The sequence below is a fragment of the Typopeltis vanoorti genome, chromosome 1 (genome assembly GCF_054136105.1).
Source record: "Typopeltis vanoorti isolate ZY-2024b chromosome 1, IOZ_Tvanoo_1.0, whole genome shotgun sequence".
Lineage (NCBI taxonomy): Eukaryota > Metazoa > Arthropoda > Arachnida > Uropygi > Thelyphonidae > Typopeltis > Typopeltis vanoorti.
The window spans coordinates 39,868,764-39,895,711 of NC_143549.1; the positions used below are offsets into that span (position 1 = coordinate 39,868,764).

Genomic DNA, 26,948 nt, shown 5'->3' on the forward strand with positions numbered 1-26,948 from the left:
ATTTGTCATGTACTGAAAAATTTCCGTTGAATTAATTTTATAAAATCTCTTTAATATTCTATAAGTTTATATAATGTCTCCTCCTTTCTTCCTATCAACCAAACTTTGTAACCCACACATCTTCAACCTGTCCTTGTAGTGAGCATTCCACAGACATGTCACTAGCTTGGTCACTGATATCTGAATTCTCTGTAACCTCAAATAAAGAACCAAGTTTAATATTTTCAAGTTTGATATCAGTGGAGATAGCTTACTTGGCTTCATATCTGATTTTACACCAAGTGCTGTATGTACTTCAATTCTAACTGCTGCTTTATAACTTAAATGTGGACTCTATATCACTATGTACGATGTTGCAGTTAAGATAACATATGTTGCTATAGCAGCCCAACATAATGAAGAATTCATTAGTGTCTTTCTCTCAATGATTGATCTTAATCTTTCATCTTTTATATACTTTTTTTTTCTAATCATGATAATTTATGAAATCATGTTTGTTGTGTTTATCTCAAACACCTGTTTAATCAGCCTTGGACTTATTCCATTCAGGCATTCCTGAATGCTAAACTGTGATTTGTAGTATCTTCCCTTTTATTATGGTCCTGTCACTTTATAGTAACATATGTTTGCTTTACTAATTTTTCTTTATTCTGGGAATCGCATATGAACTACAGAGTATGATGTTATATGTTATATTTTTATCTATACTCCTCCGATTCATACACAAAACTTAGTTTGAATGTTGTCTTGTGTTACTATCTTAGGTTTGAGCTGATTTTTCTTCCCTATAAATTTATTCAGGCTTGCATATTTTATTATTTATTTCCTTATTGTATAGTCCTCTTTGCTAAAAATTGTGCCTAAGTAGCTTAAATCTTTTGTTTATTCCATATCTTTACTATGGAGAATGCAGTTAATATATTCCTTTTATTTAAAAAAATTTTTTTTATAAATTCTTCATCTTTTTCTTAAATGATGTTATGAATGTGCTTCATATCATCATCATTTAAAAAAATCCTTCGTTTACATGATAGAAAATAGGAAAAATCAACCAATTAATGTTCCTTTAAAACCTCTTGGTGAGTACAGGTATGGCAAATCTTAGATACCCAAACTAGACCTGATCTTACTTCCTACAATATACACTTGTTATATTATACCTATAGTCTTCTATAGGTGTAATATACCAAGTCTTCTACTCATCTTTCCTCTACTGTCACTCTCTCTCTCTCTCCTATCCCTTTCCCCCCCCCCCCCCCAGATAGCGCTGGGGTAGGGGGGGAAAGGGATAGGAGATAGATTCCACTATGAATAGAGAGGACTCTATTCTCTCTAACCATAGTGGAAACTACAGTTCAAGAGTAAAGTATAAAATACAATAACCAAGCTGACTGATCATTGTGGGCATTTTATACTCCCCTCCCATATGACAATAAGAAATTAAAACAGTACCAACCAATGACAAAATGGGCATAATTTCTTTCACCCAGAAAGGACTCCTTCCCATTCCAATGAAGTTTACAACTTATATTACTCAAGGAAGGTTGAAAACTGTAGTAAAAAATGGGATACATACACACAAGAAAGCAAAGAAAAAAGATATATACTTCATTCAGTAGGAGGATAGGGAGCAGTGGGACTTATGATTAAAAAGAAATGGAAGGACAAGATAATAGATTTCACACTAATTACAGCAAGAATTATATCTATGACTATAAATATTAATAAAGGTTAAATCTAAAAATAATACAATTTATGCACCCACCTCTGGACATTTGGATGAGGAAATAGAGAAATTCTATGAAGAATTAGAAGATTTTTTAAGATTAAATCAGAATAAATGGACTATAGTAATTGAAGAGTTTAACTGTAAAATTGGAACGAAGGACAATAACAAAATAAGTATAGGAGAATTTAGTATTGGAGATAGAAATGAAAGAGGAGAAAGACTGGTAAGATTTTCAGAAAGTCAGGGTCTGTTTATAATGAATACATTCTATAAAAAGAGAAAGGCATGAAAATGAACACTGCAATCACTTGATGGTATTACAAAAAATGAAATAGACTTTATTTTGAATAACAGAAAAGAATTAATACAGGATATATCAGTAATAAATAAGATAGATTTTCATAGTGACCATAGAATGGTCAGTGCTAAAATCAAATTGAATGAATGAGTAAATGAATTTCAACCTGTAACTTTCCCACTGCTGGGTAATAGCCTGTCCCATTGCAATAGGGTTGGGTCTACTTCTTCCATGGTGACCCACTCCATCTTGAGAAAGTGTATACATATTTGTCTGAAGGAATGTACAAAGTTCAAAGACAAACATCCATGCTCCAGGTGGGATTCAAACCCACAGCCTTTTATTATTATTATTATTATTATTACATCACACCTCCAGGGAGTCCAAAGACTCATCGAGGGAGGGTATCTACTCTATAACTCTTTGTCTCACTGCTCCACCAACCTTCATCATCTACCACCAACGCCATTTATTGCCGACTACCACCACTAGTACTTTCACAGACATCCATGCCCAATTTTCAGGATTCAAACCCACAGCCTTTTGGCTGGAGAGCGGATACACTAACCACTCGGCCAACTAGGCCAGCAAAAAAAAAAGGGCTACAGCATTGCCATCCATTACCCTCCAAGGGTATTAATCACAGCATCTCATGGTCGATTCTCGACTTTTAACTGGAGAGTGGATACTCTAACCACTTGGCCAACCAGGCCAGCAAAATCAAATTAAACAATAGAAAAAATAGGAAAGAAATAAAAAGAATTGCTGTTAATATAGATAATGAAATGATTAGAATACAGTACAAAAAATTTGAAAAGATTTTGACAGAATGACTTATTACAAATGAAGAAGAACACCCAAACCCTACATAAAGAATGGAAAACATATCATCAAATGATGATCATCAAACATTAGATAATGTTTTCATAATTTGGAAAGGCCTTATATGATTTTCTTACAAAAATAAATTCCTTCCACCAAAAAATAAAGTTCACGTTAGAGCTTGAAAAGAATAACCAATTGCTTTTTCTAGATATACTAATAAAGCAACTATATTGTGTAAAAACTCAGCATAATACATATGCTTAAAAATAGAGTGACCAATATTATCTCAGAAGATAAAGATCTCCTTGATGAACTCACTCTCATATCTCAAACACTAGTAAACAATGGTTACCCAAAAAATATAATCAAGAAGATTCTTCATTGAAACCCTCCACAGCAACAACCTCCTATCACGCAATATACATCATCCTTTGTCATCCCTTATGCAGACTCAGTTACAACAAAAATAGCCAAACTCCTGAAGTCTTTCAATGTCAGAGTTGCTCTCAAACCTTTCAAAACTATATGCCACATTTTAAGATCTCCTAAGGACATTAATGCTTTCTTCAAATACTCAGGTGTATACAACATCCCATGTGTTCCTGTGGATTAAATTATATAGGCCAAACATCAAGAAGCCTGGAAATTCGAAAAAAAGAACATATAGGGTGTGTGAACAACAACAACAGAACAGATACTTCAGGATTAGCCCATCACTTCTCGATCTCAGAGTTGCTCTCAAACCTTTCAAAACTATATGCCACATTTTAAGATCTCCTAAGGACATTAATGCTTTCTTCAAATACTCAGGTGTATACAACATCCCATGTGTTCCTGTGGATTAAATTATATAGGCCAAACATCAAGAAGCCTGGAAATTCGAAAAAAAGAACATATAGGGTGTGTGAACAACAACAACAGAACAGATACTTCAGGATTAGCCCATCACATCTCGATCTCTAACTACACCATCGATTGGGATAACAGCTCCATGCCTTATAGAAGAAGATTTTCAATGTAGAAACTTCAAAGAAGCCACGGTTGTACTCCATTTGAGAGAAAATGTAAACAGAAATCAAGGAATGATTCTGCTGAAAGACATCTGGAAAAGCCTAATAAATTCACTCAGCTTACCAGAATTTAATTTCACTAAAAACTATATAACGTACTCAATAAACAATGACTAAGACACCATGCTCCATGCTTTGTCACATGTCAGTTTTAATTTATTTGACTGTGTTACTCCATTCTTCTTTTTTACTAGCAAACGTTAGTGTGTACCGTTATACTTGTCCCGAAGAAGCCAGACAGAATAGCTGGTGAAACTTGTTGACAATTTATGTATATCATTTATTAATATCTGGTCAACAAATAAAAACCAAGAAATACGCTCAAGTTTTAATGTTTAAGTGACCAAATACAAAATAAAAATGAAGAGAAATTTAATGTGGAAATGAAAATAAAAACATGGCAAAAAAAATAAAGACTTAATAGATGAAGTCAAAATACTAAAGACTTAATTAAGGAAAGAGAAGAATTGAGAAAGAAAAGACACAGAAGTACTAGGTAAGAAATAGAATTTATTGAATTTAGAAAACTAGCGAGAAGAGAAATAAGAAATGATATTAGAAGCCATAACACCAATAAAGTAAAAGAAATTATAGAAAACAATAAATTATTATTATTATTATTATTGCATCCTCCATGGAGTAGGTAGACTCATCGTGGGAGGTTCATTCATCTGACAACATATTTATCATTCCAAATCTTAATATCCTTAACACTCCTTGCAATTAACACAACACATTCTTGTAATGCATTCCATTCACTGACAATTCTCCATGTAAAAGATCTACTCCTCAAGTCCCCCTCTTTGCCACATTCTTACATAACTTCCAGGAATGACCTCTGATTTTTCTCCTCTTGCCTTCTACTCTTGTTATAATCTCATCTGGATTAATCTGATAAAATCCTCTTATTAACTTAAATTAGTTAAATAGCCAGCAGTCCAAAGTCCTACTATTGTCTTAGTCACTCACCTCTGGACCTTCTCTATTGTTTCCACATCACACCAAAAATCAGGTGACCACAATAGTCCAAGTGTGGTATGACCAGTGCCTTATACTGTGGCACACCCACTTCCTTATCCTTTCAGTACTTGCAGAATGATTTGAATAAGCTGGAAATGTGGGCATGGGAAAATGGGTGTCAGTTCAGTGTCAGTAAATGTAAAGGCATTCACTGCAGCGTGATTAGATATCCAATGTCGTATTATATTGGTGGGATTAGGCTAGAAGAAACTGATGAGGTTAGGGATCTTGGGGTGTTAATAGATAGGAAGTTGAAGTTCAGGGATCATGTGACAAAGATTGCAAATACAACTGAAAAGATAATTGCAATTCTGAAACAATGTTCACATGTAAATATAAGGATGTTATTTTGCCTATTTAGTACTTCTTATCATAGCAGCACTACAGTATGCAGCCTTTGCAACACTGGCAGTGTGCTCTCTAAACTTCAGTCTACTGTTAATTATCACCCCCAGCTCTCTAATTATCTACTTCCTGCAGTACAGCACAGTTAATATAGTACACAGCCTTATATTTCTGCACTCCAAAATGCCACACCTTGCTCTTACTGATATCAAAACTACAATCCCGATCTACAATCTCCTTTGTGCAAGTAAAAAGTCTATTCAAATCTTCCTGAAGGGAATTAAAATGAGCAATGCTACTTATCATTTTTCCTAATTTTGCATCCTCAGCAAACAACTGAAGATGATTCTCAGTCAGTCCACATGATATATCGTTTACAAATAAGTTCAACAGTAGGGGTCCAAGAACAGAACCCTGAGGCATACCACTGTGAGACACTGCTCAATCATACACAACCTGCTGGTATCATTCAGATAGGCAATCTCCAATCCATCTAACCAACATACCATCTTTTCCCATCCTCTCAGCTTGTACACTAACTTATGGTAATCTATCAAACACTTTTGCAAAGTCCAAGAATATCACTGTATATGATACTTCCTTATCTAACACACCATTATCCTATCATAAAATGCAAGTAAATTGCTAAAACAGGATCTTATAAATCCAGGTTGACCTCATAAAGAATGCTATGTCCATCAACCCAAGTCTGTATTCTATTATTAACCAATCTCTTCAACATCTTGACCACAGCCGCTGTTATACAGACTGGTCTATAGTTAGAAACTTCTGTCCTGGAACACTGCTTATGGAGTGGTACTGTTTTGCCTTCTTTCCACTCCTTAAGAACCTTACCCAGTGCAAGACTTTCATTAAATAACCAGGCTTAGCCAATTGTGGTGCACATTCCTTAAGAATACATAGTCGTATGTCATCCATTCCCACAGCTTTATTAGCATCTAACCCAATCAACACCTGATATACTTCTGATTCTTTTACTTCCAATTCTCCTAGTACTTGCCTCCCTTCTATATATTGCATCACATCATTTACACCAGTATGATAAATGCTGGTGAAGTTCTCATTCAATAATTCCACTGTAACCTTTGTAGCTTTATTCTGCTACCATGACTATCATCAGTGTCAACTTGCCATAATTATTCTTTCTCTTGCTTACCATACAGGGTGTTCGGGATAAATTTGACAGTTTCGTAAGGAAAAAGAAAATCTTCTTTGTATCTATTAAATTTAATGAATTGACAAAAAAACATTACAGGCAGAGTTAATTACAATACTATCAACAAGATTTACTCAAAATAACCACCATTAGCATCGATCACAGCTTCAATTCTGCTTCGGAACCTCGAACAAGCTGATGCTACAGTCTCCCTGGGAAGGGCCACAAAAACTGTTTTAATTTTATCCATTAACTGGGCTTTTGTATTACTGGAAGTGCGATTGGTGTCTTTTTCAACTGCGCCCCATACAAAATAATCCATGGGGTTAAGGTCTGGGGAGTTTGGAGGCCAAACATTTGGACTGGTGAAGTCGTAGAAATTTTCAGACAACCATTTTTGACTTTTCCCAGAGGTGTGGCAAGGGGCCGAATCCTGCTGCCATACATACGGCCTACCATTGGCTACCCTTGTTATCCAGGGCTGACTACAGTTAGCAACTCCACGAACAAAGCCCGAATTCCAATGCCAGGGTTCTTCAACACCTGTTCCTGCAGATTTGCAAGGAATTCTGCTGTACGAACGCAATCAGATCGTCTGCTAGGGATCTTTCTTCTTGCTACATCCTCGTAGTCACCATTGCAAGTCTCTAGTTCATGCCTGATTGTTTTTACTGTATTCAGGGAGCATTGGGCAGCAGTCGTAATATCCTTATTTTGATGGCGGGCACGAATCATCATGATACAAGTTATTCTCTTCCATGATTCAGGTGGGTTCCAGCTATCCATCCTTTCTGACATCTTGTATATGAATGAAGAAGGGTCCAAACTTTTAAATGAAGAGAAGTGTGTGTTAATACATGTAACTTACGGAAAAATATAATTAATTATAAATATGTCAAATTTATCCCGAACACCCTGTATAGCAGAAAAATTCCCTTGAATTTTGACCTTAGCCTCACCAGCCAATCTCCTCTCATACTGCACCTTTTCTTTCTGCATGTCACCTTTGTAGCCTGCACTTTATACTCTTCATGGATGCAATCACCACCACTGTCTTGTATCTCCTCCATAGCATTTTCTTTTCCATCAGAGCTGTTTTTTTTTTTTTTTTTTTAAATGTTGAGCCTATACATGAGAGGTTGGTTGATGAACCATCTGGGTAAGACTGTTCCACAGTACAGCAGTAGCAGGAATGAAGGAGAAGGAAAAGAAACTTGTTCAATCTAATTGCTCTCTTCTCTATTGAATCAAACATTTTCAGGAAGCTCTTAGGTGCCTCTCTCCAAATGTAAGAACAGTATTCAATGGCTGGGAGAATTTGTGTTTTGTATACGGCTAACAGCTATTCACAGTTGAAGTAAAGTCTTGAGCAAAAGTGAAATCCTAGTTTTCTAGAAGCTGAGGATGCAATGGTTGTGATATGTTTATGCCACAAGAGGCTTGATGTCATAGCAATTCCAAGAAGAGAAATCTCGTTTTGTGTGGAAATTTGGGTGTTGTCAAAAATATTATTGGAAGAAAATGGTTCTTTTTTTGTGAGAAATAAGACTGAACATATTGAAATTGATAAAGTTATCTGAATCCCTTTGGAGGATGGTGTGGAGATCATAATTGAGGGCAGTGGTGATTGATGTTCTGTAGGTTGAGGCAAGTTGTGTAGAGTAAGGTTTATCAGATGAAAGGGTGGAGTGCAATGCAGTCATCTGCAAAACTGTGTATTAGGTTGGAGGTCAACTCAAATAGGTCATTGATATATAGCAGAAGAGGGTTGGTGAGAGAACAGAAGCTTGTGGATTCCTGGCATTAGTTAAGTGGAGAGAGGATAAGGAACCATCCATCATATCTCTTCTCTCTCTCTCTCTCTCACACACACACACACACACACACACACACACACACACACACACACACACACACACACACACACACACACACACAGTGTGTGCCCTCAGGCAGAAAACTGGCAATCCAGCTACAGTCCTTAGACAGACCAAAAGATGGAGGTTTCCTTAGTAAGTCCTTTTTGAGATCCTTTTGGAGATCAATTTTCCTTTTGGAGATCAAGTGCAACGACTTGAGATTCACAAAATGTCTCCATAGCATTTGTCCTGACTGACATATGTGAGCAGATCTCCTGTTGATTGGCAGCAATAGAGTCCATATTGGTAGTCTTTATTAAATGGATGCCTTCAAGGTAGTGTAGGAGTTGGGAATTGATGACTTTTTCCATCACTTTAGACAGGACTGAGGTGAGTGAGATAGGGAGTGATAGAGAATTACACGGCAGTGATTTGTCACCCTTCAAACACTGGTGTACAAACCTTCACAACAATTGGAGGAATGCCACTGAAGCCAGGAGATTTTTATGTGTCTAATTTGGACAGCATTTTTCTGATCTCTTCCTTGCAAAAGGATATAGGGAGCATTATATGCTGCACATATGGAATGGTTGGGGAGCATTTACCATTGCTAATTATGCATGCATAGGAAACAAAGTGTGAAGCCAGGAGATTGGTTTTTTCTGTGGGTGATGATTCAGTAGAGCCATCTGGGTATCATAGGGGTGGGAATAGTGTTGGACAGAAGTTATGACCAATTGCTTTGGCAAGAAACACCCCTGAACACTGCAATTATGGAGGTTTAATGGAGTATTGACAGCACTAGGAAAGGATTAAAAACTAATTTTAATGCTTCTAATATCTCAGTCACTGAGACGAGATATTGGAAGCATTAAAATTAGTTTTTAATCCATTCCTAGTGCTCTGAAATACTCCATTAAACCTTTAACATGATGTCCTCTCATCACTTAAGTCTTAACATGTGAACAATGCGATTATGGTCTTAATCCACAAAAAAAAGGAAATAAAGAAGAAATAAATAATTACAAATCAATAAGACTATTATCACAAGTATATAAACTGTTTTCAAAAATATTGCTAAATAGATTAATGATAAAGTTTAATCAAGATCAATCAATAGAGCAAGCTGGTTTTAGAAAAAATTTTGTACAATAGACATATTCATCTTCTAAACCAACTAAGAGACAAAAATTAATGAATACCAAATAGACCTTCATATGATGTTTATAGATTACACAAAAGTTTTGATTCCATATAGTTGAAGATGAAATGATAGAAGCATTGGAAAAACAGAATATAGAAACAATATATTAGTCTCATAAATAAACTATATGAAAAATAGTTCTATGAACTATTTTTCATATAGTTATGAAATATGTAGTATGTGAGAAAAGAAAATGAAGAGGACAAAATAACTATTCGAAAAAGAGCTAGATCAAATAGATGAATATATCTATCTTGGACAAACAGTTAATTTTAAAGAATGACAAAATAAAGAAATAAACAGAACAATTGTTCAAGGTAATAGAGCCTTTAATATACTGAAAGAACGTGTAACAGGAGAACTACCATTGTGTTAAGAAGGAAAATATTCAACAGCTGTGTGATACCAGTGTTTACATATGGTACTGAGACATGGAATGTAACAGAGAAACAATGTGAAGATCTCAGGATAGTACAGAGAAAACTGGAAAGCAGAATGTGGAAAATGACTAAAAAGGATAAAATTAAAAATGAAGAAATAAGAAAACAAACAGGAGGAAGAGATATAATAGAAGTGATAAAAAATCCAAAATGGAGATGGCGCTGGTCATGTAGGGAGAATGAGAGATGAAAGTTGGACAAAATTGATAATGAAATGGCAACCAAGAGAGGGGAAAAGGGGTTAGACAGAGAAAAAGATAGAGAGATGATATCCAGACATGAAGAAGAGTGAAATGGTGGTCAGAGGCAAAAGAGAAGATGAAAAAAGGAAAAAAAAAATTGTGGAGACGACCTTTGTCCTACAGTGGACAAAGAAAGATTAAGAAGAAGAAGAAATCACTTACCATTCCAAGCTTATCAACTTTTATTTATTTTTTTTTATACATAGAGAAAGACCCTGTAATATATGCCTTGCTTTGTCTGTGAACAAACATGAAGAATAAATAATATCATCAGTTAACAAATGCTCAATTTAGTTTCAAGCAACTGAAGTGTATTATTCCCTCTCTGTCTCTCTTTTTTTTTAACTTTGGGAGTTTAATGCAAGGCTCATATTGCAATCAAATAAAATGACCAATAGATCACTATATCATTCAGCCACAGTTTGGGTAGTAATTAAATTTCATTATTTGGCATGAAATCACCATCCTGCTTAGGTTTACAACTTGTCATTGGAGGATTGACATTTAAAAAAAAAGTGCCAGTGAAATTTGGATAAAAACTCAGCAAAAGTAAGAGTAATTTGTTCTATATTCACAATTGTGGGTATAGGAATGTGACTTAAGCATGGAATGAAACCAGTCATTAAATTGAAAATTTAATTTTCAATAGCTGTTGTTAATTTACTGAGCATTTCAGCATAATTTATTAAGACATGTAGTTTTAAATATTTGTATTCCTATATTATTATTTGATTCCTTTTACAAATCTTTTATTTATTCTTTTAGCTGTCGGTAATTGAAAGAGACAAGCTTCCTCTAAGTACTTATTTAGCAATAAAGATTTCCACAGAGCTAAAAGTGGCAACAAATTCCACATTCCCAATGTATGGAAGTGATGTCCTTATTGTTGAGAGACTTATATACCATGTATTGAATTATGAAACCCAGCAAGGTGGTCTTAATCTTACCCACAGACAGGATAGAGATTTTATTCAGGTATTATGTTCTGTAAAATGCATATTTCATTCAGGAAGCTAATATTGTAATCTAATAATAAAATCATCACTATTAACTGAGTTTCTGGAAGAGTGTATTCCATCATCAGATGTAGAACTCTTCCATGCAATTCTTTGCAAGTTTAATTATATTTTTAAAGTTTTTTTTTTTACTTTGTTTATATATTTTATAATGTACAAGAAATTATAATCTTGCATTCAATCTCTATAATAATCAATCATTTGTAGATATGTTTGCATCTAAAATGATATGCCTAACTCTGATATTTTGCATGCTAAGAGTTGTTACCTTCAGTACAATTTAAAAGCATACCTTGCTCTTTCCCACATAGGAGAATAAGATTATGTATTATTATTAACATCAGACTGCTATGAAGTTAGAATATGCATTGTGTCAGGTACGTGTTCTCACACACACGAAGTTCATCAAATAGTACTTTTAAACTCATTCAGTTGTCCACAAGCTGTCTGCATGCTCTCAGGCAATGTATTTTACTCACAGCTACTCTCCATGCAAAGAACTTGCTGCTAATTCCCTTGCTCACACTCTTTTTAAATATTTGTATTTAATATGACATAAGTTGATAAGGATGGCCTCTTATTCTGTTTTTTGGTCCCATTCTATGAAAATTTTCTACATTAACTTTGTAATACCTCCTTCTCCATATCAACATTTCTCTCTCTCTCTCTCTCTCTCTCTCTCTCTCTCTCTCCTATTCCCTATTCCCTAGGCCATGCAAATGGCATTTCCTCAATCTGTCTTCATACTGCACATTCCACAGACTAGACACTATCTTAGTCAATCTTTTCTGGATCTTTTCTCATATATCCTTGACCTCATGAAAATCTGGTGACCAAATATATGTACAATAATCCATGTAAGATTTGATCAAGACCTTATACAATAAAACTATAAACTGTACTTCTTCATATCACTGTCCTCCTGATATAACAAGTAGATTATTATGTCGGTACATGAATGCTAGGCATATCAGACATACTAACTGGAATCGAGTATAAAGGATATAGTATTTTTAGGAAGGATAGTGAAGATGGGAGAGGAGGGGGCATGCTGCTAATGATATCAGATGACTTGAATTCAGTTAGAGTTGATACCTATGATTTTAGTACTACTACTAACAGTATTTCATGTGGCAGTTAATTTGAAGCCATCTGGTGTGAGGTGAAATTTAACAAGATCAATTACATAGTGGGGTGTTCTTACAGACCTGGTGGATCGCTTGCTAGTGATGAAGAAATGAATCACAAAATAGACAAGATGAGTGCAAAAAGAGTAATCATAATATGAGACTAATTATCCAAATATTGATTGGTTGCAGTAGAATCACATGAGAAGAATGAAAATGCATTTATTGAGTTGTTGCAGGACAAACAGCATATGACAAAAGGAACTCAAGGTCAAAGAGTGTTAGATTTGATTATATTGTCAGTGTGCGTTTCAGTTAAAGACATGTCGGTCTTGGGCGTGGACAGCAGGTTTTTTTTCGCCAGTTTATCTGGTGTTTTTCCCAGTCCGAGGACACACATGATTACAATGGAATACTGACCCAGCCATAGATCTGATTCTTCAGCCTATGCCCGTTCCGGAGCCCAGATAAAATTTGGGGGGACTAGATGGTACCGTGAACTCCCATATAAAGGGGGAAACACTGTATCATCACACGGAATTTATTTATTTTATTTGGTTAAATGTGTAACTATTCTGCCTCTGGTTGGTGACAATGATCATGCAGTACTAACTTGGGAAGTGACTAAGTTTATGAATGTTCCATTCAGCAAAGGTTACATGCTGAACTACAAAGCAGGAAATTATGACCAACTGAGGAGTATACTGAGTTCACTGGAATGGGATCAGTTGTTGCATGAAAAGAATATCAACAGTTCATGGGAAGCATTTAAACAACACTTCAATGATGCGATATCAGAATGTGTCCAAAGAGTCCGAAGAATAATTAGGGTAGGAATCAAATAGATGTGTAATCTTATTAAGCAAGAGATTTGTAAGAAAAGGTCGATATGGAAGGAATACCATGTGCATAAGGATGATGTCTGTTGTGAACATTATAAACAGTAGGCTAGAATAGTCACAACTGTTGTATGGAAAGAAAAGTCTGAGTATGAAAAGAAACTGGCTCTGTGTACTAAAGACAACCCACAATAATTTTATTGATATGCTGCAAGTAAAAGAAAAGATGAATATGAAAGAATAACTCTTCTAAATGCAAATGGCATGAGTTACAGATGTAGAAGAGGTTGTTCAACTAATGAATGCTCATTTCTGTTAAAAGATTATCAACTTGGTGTGCGTGACAATGAGCTCACTGTTACCTCTTCACTGGATGAAGAAACACAGGTGTATGAGGACAAGATATTAGAGCTGTTGCACAAACTAACTAAGAATTCAGTAATAGGGAACTGATGGGATATCAGCACGTGTGCTAAAAGAGTGTTCAGCTGAACTGGCTATTCCTTTGACCTGACTGTTTAATATGAGTCTCAGAACAGGGAAGATTCCATAGGAATGGAAAGAATGTGTGATAATTCCATTGCACAAGGTGGTGCAAAGACCGATGTATCAAACTATCGACCAATTAGTAACTCAGGAAATCTTCCCTATGGAATCTTCCCTGTTCTGAGACTCATATTAAACAGTCAGGTCAAAGGAATAGCCAGTTCAGCCGAACACTCTTTTAGCACACGTGCTGATATCCCATCAGTTCCCTATTACTGAATTCTTATTTAGTTTGTGCAACAGCTCTAATATCTTGTCCTCATACACCTGTGTTTCTTCATCCAGTGAAGAGGTAACATTGAGCTCATTATCATGCACACCAAGTTGATAATCTTTTAACAGAAATGAGCATTCATTAGTTGAACAACCACTTCTACATCTGTAACTCATGCCGTTTGCATTTAGAAGAGTTATTCTTTCATATTCATCTTTTCTTTTACTTGCAGCATATCAATAGAATTATTGTGGGTTGTCTTTAGTGGTGGTGAAGATTTTGGAAAAATTGGTTAAGAAATGGGTTGACAATGAATCTCTACTTTGCAACAAGCAACATGGGTTTACTAAGGGAAGGTCATATTTTAGCAACTTGCTCACATTTTATAACAGTGTTACAATTGAACTTAGAAAAATATATGATTGAGACTTACAAATTTCTGAAGTGATCATACAGGATCTCAGTTGATGGAATTTTTCAATTTATTGAGGGTGGGGAAGGACAAGAGGGCATCATTGGAAGCTGAGAATGAATGCTGCTAAGAAGGAGTGAGGGCTAGATTTTTCTCTCTTAGGTTGATGTTTGATTTGAATGGATCTGTTGGATGTTGTGAGCACAAGCAGTGTGAATGAATTCAAGAATAAGTATGATGATAGCTGGTGCGTGTAGCATGTGGATTCCCTCGATAAGTCCCTGACTCCTTGGAGGTCTCTCTTAATAATAATAATAATAATAATAATAGTCATCTAATATGATGTTATGACTTCATATCTTGCACTGTGCTATCCTTAAACTTCAAATCCACATTCACTGTTACTCTCAAATCCCCTAAGCTGTTTACTTAAATCCCATCCTTACCTGCCATATTTCACACACTTACATTTTGCAACATTGAAATGTTAGTTCCACTCACTTAACCACTCATACAGTTTATTCAAATCCTTCTATAAGGCCACATCTCCTTGACTACTCGTTATTGTTATCTTCAATGAAAATTGATCCAAACCAACTCTCCGATCCCCAACTCACACCATACCATTTTGACTATTTCCATCATGCATCACCATTCTTGTACAAACATAATTCCCCTGCTCTCATCAACAGCATTCTCTTCCCTTCTTGTGCTTCCTATCCTCATGAGAACATCATGCTTCTCTGTTTATTTTCCCATCAGGATATCATCCTTATCCAACCATGTTTCATTTATTCCAACAGTTTTTGGGTAAATATATTCAATTCTGAAACAGTTTGATCTCCCTTATTTTTGATGCACCTTGCATTCATAATAAACAGAAATTCGTTTTATTTATGTAACACATCCTATTGATGCCATTCTCAGCTGTGATTTCTCCACACCTGCCTATTCCCAGTCACCTTTATTGCCATTTACTCTCCTGAGATTCTACAACTCCTATTACATTATTAAATTAAAAACATACTCGGTGCAATTGAAAGATTAAAAAAAAAAAGCAAAAAAGATCATAATTCTAGTAGGTATAAATGGCTCAACTAGTAATAAATTTCATAGGAGAGAGGTATGAAAATGTTGTTAGAAGAAGTAATAGTGAAGAGAGAGAGAGAGAGAGAGAGAAAATTGAAAGTCATAAGTATATTCACTAGATATGATAAAATTAATTCAGAAGAAAGGGTATGTTTGCAAATGATTTATTACATAGCATTTTTAGGCAGGATAGACTGGTAGAAGAGGAAGGAACTTGCTACTAATGGTATTGGAATCCATTTAGTGTTGAGACCTGTGACTCTAATACTAGTAGCAGTCTTTCATTGCAGAGTTGAAGCCATCTGGTGTGAGATGGAGTCTAACATGATCAAATACATAGTGAGGTGTTTACTGACCTAGTAGATCAATTTCTAGTGACAAAGAAATGCATTACCAAATAAAGATGATGGGTAAGAAATGAATAATCATAATGGGGGGGGGCTTTAATTATCCAGTCATTGATTGAGTAGCTGTGAAATCTCATGAGAAGAATGAAAGTGAATTTATTGTGCTGTTGCAAAACAACTTCCTCAAGCAGCATGCGACAGAAGAAACTCGAGATCAAAGAGTGTTAGATCTGATTATGATATCAGAAGGGATTTTAGCTAAACATGTAACCATTCTGCCTCTGGTTGGTGACAGTGATCATGTAATACTCACTTTGGAAGTGGCTAAGTTTATGAATGTTACATTCAGAAAAGGTTACATGCTGAACTACAAAGCAGGAAATTATTACCACCTGAGGAGTATGCTGGGTTCTGTGTGTCAAGGTATCATTTGTAGATAGGATGGATATCAATAGTATTTAGAAGCATGGAAAAAATACTTAAATGATGCAATATTAGAGTGTGTCCACAGAAGAATAAATAGAGTAGCAGTGGAATGGGTGTGTAATCTAATTAAGCAAGAGATTTGTAAGAACACAAAAAACATCTATGAGAACACACAGAGCCACACAGTCATTATGCAGTGGAACTAAGCTATCAAAAAGAAATGAAAATTTTATCAAGATGCAAACAATATCACAAATGTATTATACAAAATAACATTTACCTTTTGTTGATCAGTTTCCTAACAGCCTGCCATTATACTGTTATAGCATAATTAAAATAGTTTTAAATAGATATATTTCAATCGCTATTGCGTTTTATCAGGATAAAGCAAAACTTAGAGGAACTATGTAAATTCAGTAGACAGTTTTTTTTAAAATCATTATTTCTTGATATACATCCTCTCACAGGATTCTGTGAGTGCTAACTAATACAATTGTTACTAGTTTCCTATTAACAGTTTTCTTCCAGATTAGTTAGGTATTCATCAGATTTCCAGGCCAAATCTTAAATTTCATTCTTCAAATTTTATTGTTCAAAAAACTTCTGAAATTATAGAGTTATATATTCAATCTACCAAAATCCTCTATAAAGTTATAGATGATTTTGGTAGATTGAATATTTCATTGTAAGGAGGGTGGGGGAAGGATGTGATGGCATCTTTGGAAGTTGAGAATGAATATTGTCAAGATGTGGGGGGTGAAGATAGTTTTTTGTCTCACAGAAAGCTGTCTGATTGGAATGAATTGCCATTGAATGTGGTGTGTGTGTGTAAGAGAGAGTAAGTAGTGGGAATGAATTCATTAACAAGTATGACAGCTGATTTAGATGGTATGCCCCTCGATGAGTCCGTTACTCCATGGAGGTTTCTTTTAATAATAATAATAATAATCATAGACCGTCTCATTCTTATGCCAACCTTCTAAATACTAACAGCATTTATCAACACAGATCTTGGTGTCTTTCTCTGGTCTTTTTCCTTTGTGTGTATGTGTGCGTGTGTGTCATCATATTTGTGATGTGTTGCCTCAAGAACTGTACAGCATACTATGACCACTACATGAAAAGTTACATTATTACTAACTTCCTATCAACAATTATCCTTCATATTAGTTTGTTATCTGTCAGTACTCCAATTTTGTCAACTCTTATATATCTGTCTTTTGAGGCAGTTCTTATAGAATCAATCCATTTAGTTCTTGGTCTAGAATTCTGTAGGTCTATTCCCTGCTAGCTTGGCATTAAACACCTACTATGTTAATCTTTCCTTTTCCATTCTGTTTAAATGATCATATTGCCTGAGATTAGCTCTGGTCACACATTCCTGAATATTAAATTTGTCAAGTTCTTTTATAATATCATCATTTTTAATGTGATTCTGCTATTGATCCAATTTGTTCTCAGATTCATAAGTTAAAATTGGTTTGTCTTGAATATATGTAATTTAGTTTTCTGTCTAATTTTTCTCTTATTTCATTTTATTCAGTTAACTCTCCACATACCATCTTTGCTAATTCTGTTGCCTATTGTTTTATTTAATTTGCCATCTTTGCTAAAATTGTGCCTAAATAGCTAAAATATTTTATTTATTCTATAAGCTTCTCCATTCACACAATAAACTAAAAAGACAATGATATATTATTATTATTATTATCTGAAACTTTCAGGGAATCAAAGACTCATTGATGGAGGCTGTGTACATCACACAAACCAATTGCCATACCTTCCTTTAAATTCGTTTACACTAGATGCACTCACTACTTCAACAGGCAAACTATTCCATTCACTCACTTCTCTGTAAGAGAAAAATCTAGCTCTTACTCCTTTCTTAACCACAAACAAACTTAACTTTCATGGATGCCTCTGTATTCTCTCTCTCTCTCACTCGCTCTACCTTCCAAGTAATTACAAATTTCATCACACGATATTCTACAGTACCCATTCAGAAGGTTATGGATCTTTGTCATATCAACCCTCTTTCCCCTGTTTATCAGTCTGTAGTCCATATCTACTCTATAATATAAAATGATAAGCCTTTTTTTGTAACGTTTTTGTGTCACGTTTTTTGTCAAGTCATTTAAAACGTTTTGAAACTCAGGGCTACCCTGAGTGTCGAGTCTTCAAAATTCGAGTCATCAGAATTCAAGGAGAACAGGCCTACCAGTCCGGAACTTAGGGGGTTGGGCGGCGTATGCGCCATGGGAGGAACCCCCCCCCCCTTTCGAGTCTTCAAAGTTCGAGTCATCAGAATTCAAGGAGAACTGGCCTACCAGTCCAGAACTAGGAGGATTGGGCGCTGTAGGCACCAGGGGGAGAAAACCCCCTTTCGAGTTTTCAAAATGCTAGTCATCAGAACCACCCTACCAGACCTGAACTCAGGGGATTGGGCCATGGGGAGGAGTACCCCCCTTTCCAGTCTTCAAAATTAGAGTCATTAGAATTCAAGGAGAACCGGCCTACCAGTCCGGAACTCAGGCGGTGCGTGCACCCCCTTTTGAGTCTTCAAAATTTAAGTCATCTGAATTCAAAGAGAACCTGCCTACCAGTCCGGAACTCGGGGGGGAATATGTTGATGACATATTCCTTATCTGGGAACATGGTATTGATTTAAAAAAGTGTGAAGATTGTCACACTTTTTTAAATCACTTAAACAACTTCCACCAAGACATCAAATTAACCATGGAGATTGAAGAAAATGGATCTCTACCTTTTCTGGACTTAATCTCAATCTTTAGAAAACCTATGCACACACACAGATACCTGCATGCATCCTCACATCACTATCCGGCACAGAAGATGGGTATCATCTCAACTCTTCTGTACCGTTAGATGAAGAAGAACTAAAGAATGAACTACATCTTAAAAGGACCTTATTTAAATTAAGGGGATATTAAATCCCACATTGTTTCAAAACCGAATAAGAAACTCAAAGATCAGAATCAAAGAGTTTCATACCGAATATAGTAAACTATAAAAGTATCAGCGACTACTAGTGTAAGCTAAAGCACGTAGTCCAAGTATGTAGTACAAACTAGGGCAACTCGTAGCAAAGGTGGGGAAAAGTTCTGATCACTATTCTTAGTATTTCCCATAATGTAAAACCCATCTCCTAGGAGATGTATGATGTTATGGGAAATACTAAGAATACCCAGACCAGTTTCGATCTTTATTGAGATCTCATCAGTGAGTAGCTAGACCAAGTTATTAATACTAATGGTATAGCGAAAAGAACTTATATACTTTGCTATACGAGTTGTCAAAAAGGTGCACCGATTAAATTACATAAATATAAATATATATAAATAAAGATAAAGAGCCAATAGGCTTCTTTATCTTTGTGAAAAATTTGATTCTTCACAAAGTTCTTGTATCTTCAGATGTCTTTGTTTCTACTTCTTCAAATTTTGTCCTTTTAATGTTTAAGAAGTTTCATTCTATTTCATTTTTTTAACTAATGGCTATCCGCTTTTTCGACCGCAAAATTCTAATCCTGATTAAAATTATTTTAATTATTAAAAAAAAAAAAAGAAAAAACCGAAATGAAAACATATATTAAAGAAAATTTTCCTATATTATCTACAACTTACTTATTATCAAATGAAATCCTGAACAAAAAAAATTTAACACTAATATTACCACTCATAGTCGATCAAATGACCAGAGACTGTAGCTGTCGCGCCGAATTTTTTATTTATCGATAGTACAACAATGTTGGATTTCCAAGAACTTAATGTTGCAAGTTATTGGAAATTCGCTGAAAGCGTTATTGTTTATTCAAATACCCAGTTTGGGAGTTTTGATAACGTATTTGTGTTTTAATGAATACAGACATTCTTTAGTAAATAAAATCGTTTCCAAATTCCCGTTTGTAAATTGAGTTTGTGTTTTGTGAATTCTCCTTTATGCATTTATTTTTGATAATAATAATATATGTAAGTATTTATTATACAATTTCAAAATATTTACGAGAAAAAGTATATACCACCATTCATCATCTATCCTTTCATAAAGAATTTTAATAACCGGCTCGCCCGACTTAAAAACATTAACAACCGGCTCACTAAATTTGAAAAATTTTAACAACCGGCTCGCATGAACCAGTGTGAGCCGGTCCCAACACACCACTGGTTATATCTCCTTTCCATACATCAGCACGCTCTCCAAGAAACTAAGAAGAATTTTGGGAAAGTTTAACATAAAAACGTGCTTCTCTACTCTTCCCAAATTAAGATCAAGTTTAAGCAAATACAAACAAGCTCACAACCATCTACAACTCCCAGGTGTGTACAAAATCACAAGTGACTGCGGAAAACCATACTATGGCCAAACGGAAAAATCCATCCTCCTATGTCTCGAAGAACACCGAAGAGACATTGCTTACAAAAGAACCAGAGCTAGTGCCCTCTCAAGCCATGTCCTGTTTTCAGTAAACACAAATAATGTAGGCTTCCAATATGAGATAAACTGGACAAGAACTTCAAACCTTCACATATAGCATGACGAGGTAGAACGCCACATAGTTGAGTCTGAAGAAATTGTCATGGACTCTCAGGTACAATTTACCGGACTCATTCAGCTCTGTTGTCAGATATTGGCGCACTCATGAAGCCACGCGCACAGGTGTCTAACAACAGAACTTTAACTCGGACTGTAGCTCCGGTTCAAAGATAACTGTAGTTTATAGTCAAATTTATAGTTTTATTGTGACTCAATATTTCTTTATAGTGTTTTTTATTGGCTTTCTATGTTCTCTCATGCCTGAAGAAGTCGGTCACTCCGATGAAATGTGTAATTAATAAATTTAATTGTTTGTTCTAAATTCTCGGATCTCAGTCAGTATAAAAAATATGATATATCTTTTTAATGTGTGTGTGTATATATATATATATATATATACCTTAGAAATTTAATGATTGAAAAAAAAAAAATGAAAAAATCAAATTTTAAATTTGGAATGGAAAAATTTCAGTTTTTTGATTATGGCTAATTTTCTGGACAAATTTATTGCTTAATTTTTAAATTTTTATTTTCAAGGTATGGAATGTAACAGAGCACAGGAAAATACAACATTTACTCAAAAGAATGTCAGTATTTTAAATGCAAATATTTAAAGAAAAAATTAGATACATCAGTAAACAAATAATGTTGCTGTTGAATTGTGTAAAGGTGTTTGGAGTGTACAACAAATGACACCCCTGTATACCTTAGCATACATACAACCTTGTAACAAATATTGTTGCTGATGAATTGCGTAAAGGTGTTTGGAGTGTACAATGAATGAGACCCCTGTATACCTTAGCATACATACAGCCTGATATGTAATTCAGCCTTTACCATGTACATTCCAACATTTGAGACTTGATTGCTGGAATGCTTCAACACTTGAATAATAATAATTTGAGAGTAACTGTTGAATTAATAGTATTTTCAGTTTTATTTAAACTCTTGTAATGAAGTTAGTTTTGATTTGTATACTTTATCTCTACTGTAATTCCATAGAAAAAAAAAGAAATCTATTGGCATAAATGAGGTGATCAGTTAAGTCTTTTTCTACAGCTTATCAGTCTACCGGTCACTAACCTATTTGAGAAATGGGTACACAAATTTTATTATACAGGAATCTTTCTAAGATATGGAGATACCAGACTAGCAGGAAAATTATTAAGCACATCCCCTAACCCTTAATTAGTCAAATGTTTTTTCTGCTACATACTTGGTTACATGGGGCCTATTTGACCTAAAAATTAAAGTTATGATATTTCTTTAATTTCTCAATATTTCTCATGAAAATGTTTTTATTTATTATAAGATTGATTATGGTGAGTAATTGATTTATTTTTATATGAATTATTAAAATTTTTATTCAGTCTTATAATTCTGTACAATTATTGAATCTTACTGAAGATTCAAAAAGATACAAAAGCTCAAGCATTTTTCACACTTTGACCTTATTTTACAATCCTTCAATCTTGGACATATTTCACAGTGGCCTTGGGAATATCGAGAAGTAAAAAAAAAAACACATAACTCGAAAATCAGTAGTTGCATGGGTCAGAATGTCAGAAATCACTCCTTGCTCCACAACTGATTGCATCAATGCCTGGCATGCAGCTGATTTGCCACAGGGGCAGCAAGAAACTCAGCTACTTGAAATCGCAACAAACCAGTGTTGGTTTTGTCCAGTGTTACCTGAAGGGATAATGCTGGGTATAGAAATAGTGGTATTTTTCATTTTTATGCTTTATACTAATGCCAGGAATATCCTGAATAAAGGATAGAAATTGGTGGCGCTGATAGCATCAGCCTGGCCAAAGATTATTGGGATCACTGAGACATGGTTGACAGAAGAGGATATAATAACAGGAATAGAAGTAGCAGGGTATAGCATTTTTTGGCACGATGGAAAGGGAAAGCATGATGGTGGAGTACTACTTATGATAAGTGACGACTTATGTCCTCTAAGAGTGGAGGCTTTGGAAGGCAGTAGCGCTAATGATTTTGAAAGCATATGGTGTGAGGTAGAGATAGCCAAGATTGGATATTTAGTGGGGTGTTGCTACAAACCAAGGAGCACAGAGGGTGAGGACCAGGAGATGTATAGACAGTTGAACTTGGCAAGTGCAAGAAGAATGATTGTTATGGGAGATTTTAACTACAGCAGTATAAATTGGGGAGAGGAAGATGCATGTAGCAATAATGGAATGGAATTTCTAGAATTTTTGAGGGACAAATATCTTAGGCAACATGTAATAGAGGGAACAAGAGTTTTGGATTTGGTCATAGCATCAGAAGAGTTGACAATAACTGAGATGACTTCTCTCCCACCAGTTGGAGAGAGTGACCATGTGGTTTTGACTTGGAAGATGAATAGACATGCAGCAGTATCAAAGAAACGGGAACATATCTGGAATTATAAGGCAGGTGATTATAATAGTCTTAGACATCAACTTGGGGAAGTTTCATTGAGGGAGGAATTGGAAGGCCGGGATATCATTAGTGCTTGGGAAATTGTCAAGGAATATTTGTTAGCAGCAGTAGTAAGCTGTATTCCACAAGTGAAGAAGAGGACACAATTTGGTGTAAAGTGGATGACAAACAATGTTAAACAGGAGCTGCATGTGAAAAAGTGGCTATGGAAGAGATATAAAATGAGACGGTGAAGAGCAGATGCATGAAGAATATAAGACACAGGCCAGGAGAGTGACTAGCATGGTAAGGAAGGTGAAACTGGAATATGAGAAGAGATTGGCCCTAAGATCCAAAGAAAAGTCCTAGCTAATTTTTTAGCTATGTGGTCAGTAGGAGGAGAAATGATTGTGGAAGAGTGACATTGTGGGATAAAAATGGGAATAGAGTTACTGATGCAGAGGACATAGTGGAATTGTTCAATGAACACTTTATTGGTGTATTTCATCCTGGAGGAGTAAAGTTTAATACTAGAGGGATCAGGCAGGTTCGAGGTTTAGAGGTGCAGGAGGAGAACGTGTTCCAAATACCGAGTACTCTGGATGTCAGTAAAGCTGTGGGACTGGATGGTATTTCACCACAAGTTTTGAGAGAATGTGCTAAGGAACTGACAACTCCTTTAACCTGGCTTTTCAGTGAAAGTCTGGCTATGGGAAAGGTGCCCAGGGAATGGAAGGAAGGTAAGATAGTGCCATTGCATAAGGGCGGTAGCAGACTGGAAGTGTCTAATTATAGGCCAGTTTGTGTGTCATCAGTAGTTGTTAAGATCTTAGAGAAATTAGTTAAGGACCATATACTGCAATGGGCAGATGAGGGTAATGTTATCTGTGAGAGTCAACTTGGATTTGTGAGGGGGACACTCTTGTTTTAGTAATATGCTAGCCTTTTATAATAAAGTTACAAGAGCAGTAGATGAGGGAAGGCATATACTGCCATTTTCTTGGATTTAGTGAAGGCATTTGAGAGGGTGCCACATGATAAGCTGATATTTAAGTTGCAGCACATGGGTCTGGATGTCAGATTGGTCAGCTGGATTCAGGATTGGCGTTCTTTAAAACAGGCGCATTAATCAAAAAGCACTAATCGAATATAATTCATTCCTTGGATTTCTTTTTTGACTCTTAATTTTTTTTATAAAAGAATTAGAATATGTCTCAGGGCCTAGTTGAAGGAAAACCATGAAGCTGAAAGACAATAAAATATAATCAGAATATAAATTTATTATTCTGCTTCTTAACAAAGAATTGAGCTAACGTAGTTTGACAGGCATTCTGTTTCTTTTTTTCATACAGCTGACGGTATAACCCTATTGCCTCTTCTGCAAATTTTACTGGTTCTTTCTTCACCAGGATCAGTTTCTAAGCATTGCTGTTTAAAAACTTCGATTGTACGCAAACTATTTTCAAATTGTTTCTGTGAAACTTCTTTGGGCTTGTCAGTGATTAAATTTTCTTCATGTTCTTCAGGATCTTCCCACTGTGCATCTAAATTAGCAGGTCGGAATCACTCAACTTCGCAGAATGAGATTTAATTAACTTAGATTCATTTGAAAAGCCTCTAAAATCATTTGCACAATGTGGAAGATTGTGACTTCATAACCAGGCTGAGATTTCTCTGATTTGGCTAGAAAAGTCTTGGAAGGCATTCGCTTCCAAAAAAAGGCCGGTTTCATCTACATTAAATATTTGTTGATCACAATAGTCCCCTCTTACACAATTTTCTTCAATCTCTGGATATCTCCTTATCTGCACTTGCAGCTTCACCTGTGATTAGAACATTATGTAGGCTATTTCTTTTTTTGAAACTCTCAAATCACCGAGCACTAACGTGGAATTCTTCTTTTCCATCATTGATAGCCCTTTCTTTCCAGGTTACAAAGAGACAATGCTTTTGATTTAATAAGGACAGTATTTAGCGGGATCCGTTTTTGGTTATAATCTTCGATCCATGTAAAAAGAAGTCTCTCTAATTCAGTCATTATAATACTTTGATTTTCAGTGCTTGCATGATGAACTTCAAGCAGCCTTACCTTTATATTCAGCAGTTGTATTCAGATTCACCCATTTTTGTGTTCTTGTCCTATCTTTGCTCTGGACTTGTCTTGTTCATTTTTCTTTATTATTTCAAGTTTTTCTTCCATTGAGATTACTTTTTGAATCATTTTCACACTTCTGTTTTTTGCTCAATAATTCTTTTACTCATAATTAAAGGTTAGGAAAATAATTTAAAAATTTAAAATAATTTAAAATCAAAAAGTATGAAAAACAATTGCACGAGATATGATCAGCAAAATGCTATGTAAAGCAGACGACATAAATTTTTGCTGTAAATTTGGAACATAGCGTACATGGAAATAGTGTAGTATGCCATTAAAAAATAGCTCTGTAAAATGTTTCAAATCGGTAACTAAATTATTTCATCCTGGTGAGTGATTTTTTAAAATAGTTAGCCATAAAAAATGTATAGATTGAAAAATTTTTTAAATCTGTAGCATTTAATTTTAAGATGTATATAGGTGCACTAATCGAATTTTAGAGACACACTGATCGAATTTGGATATAAAAAAAATGATGCACTAATCGAAAATGCACTATTCGGGGGCGCATTAATCGAGGGATTGCTGTATATACGCAAAAAAAAAAAAAAAAAGCTCCACATTCTTGCTATTTGCTAGGCCAAAATTGCACCAGATCCAGTTTCAAACCCCTGGATCCCTTCCAAGCTGTTTTAGTAATTATACCTAACTAAATGAATTCCATTTCCTTTTCTCATGTATTTTTGATTTTTCTCAGTCTGTGCCCCTCTTCTTTGGAATGAGGAAAGAATATCAATCATTATCTCTAACATGATACTGATATATTGTTAAATATCTATAAAATAACAGCAATCATAGTGTTTTTTTTTTATTGTTTAGAATCTTGTGTATGCAGCAAGCAGTATATTGGAACCAAGGTATTATGAAATATGGGAACGAATAGCATCATTAACAGGTAGTGGCCCAGAACAAATGTTACTGATGTTTGAAAGATATGGAAATACTCTTATCAAAAATCAAGGTGATACCTTTACAGATCCATTCGAAATTTTTGCCAAAAATATGGGTAATTATTATATTAATTTTCCATAATATTTTAAGCCAGTGCATGAATAAATTAGTGCATGTAAATAATATTGAGCATACTTCATTCTCTGTAAATTGTTTAATTATGAAATTTAATTTTATTTGAGCAGTGTAAGCATTTATATGAGTATTTGTCTATAATGAATATGACCATGTTGCCACCAGTTGGTGACAGTCATCATATCGTCTTGACCTGTGAGTTGACTAAATGTGTGGAATTTTCAGTTAAGATAGGGGTATATGTGGATTTACAGGGCTGGTAAGTGTGACAAGCTTAAAAGATTGCTTAGAAAGTGGTAAAGGAGTGTTTGAGGGAGGTAATGGCAGACTGCATACCTAGAGTCAGGAGAGTAAATCAAATTGGAGTTAAATGGATGAATATCATCATTAAGCTGGAGCTGCAAAAAAAAAAAAGAAACAATTTTGGAGGGAATTTAAGGAGAAAGTGACCTCTGGGCACACGAACAGTGCAAGACACAGGTGAGAAGGGTAACTAGAAAGGCAAAAAACAGATTATGAAAGGAAGTTAGTAATGCAGGCTGAAGAGAATCCCAAACAGTTCTTTTGATATGCTGCGAG

The 26,948-nt window shown here is 35.1% G+C and overlaps 1 protein-coding gene across 1 annotated transcript in view; it reads left to right on the forward strand.

The window, feature by feature from the left end:
• Positions 1–26,948, forward strand: part of stan (Protocadherin-like wing polarity protein stan) — a 777,611-nt gene that overhangs the window by 572,340 nt on the left and 178,323 nt on the right. The window contains exons 19-21 of the mRNA XM_090397383.1: positions 1,731–1,952; positions 10,975–11,184; positions 26,163–26,349. Of these exons, the coding sequence (XP_090253509.1) occupies positions 1,731–1,952; positions 10,975–11,184; positions 26,163–26,349 (619 nt within the window). The remainder of the gene's footprint in view (positions 1–1,730; positions 1,953–10,974; positions 11,185–26,162; positions 26,350–26,948) is intronic.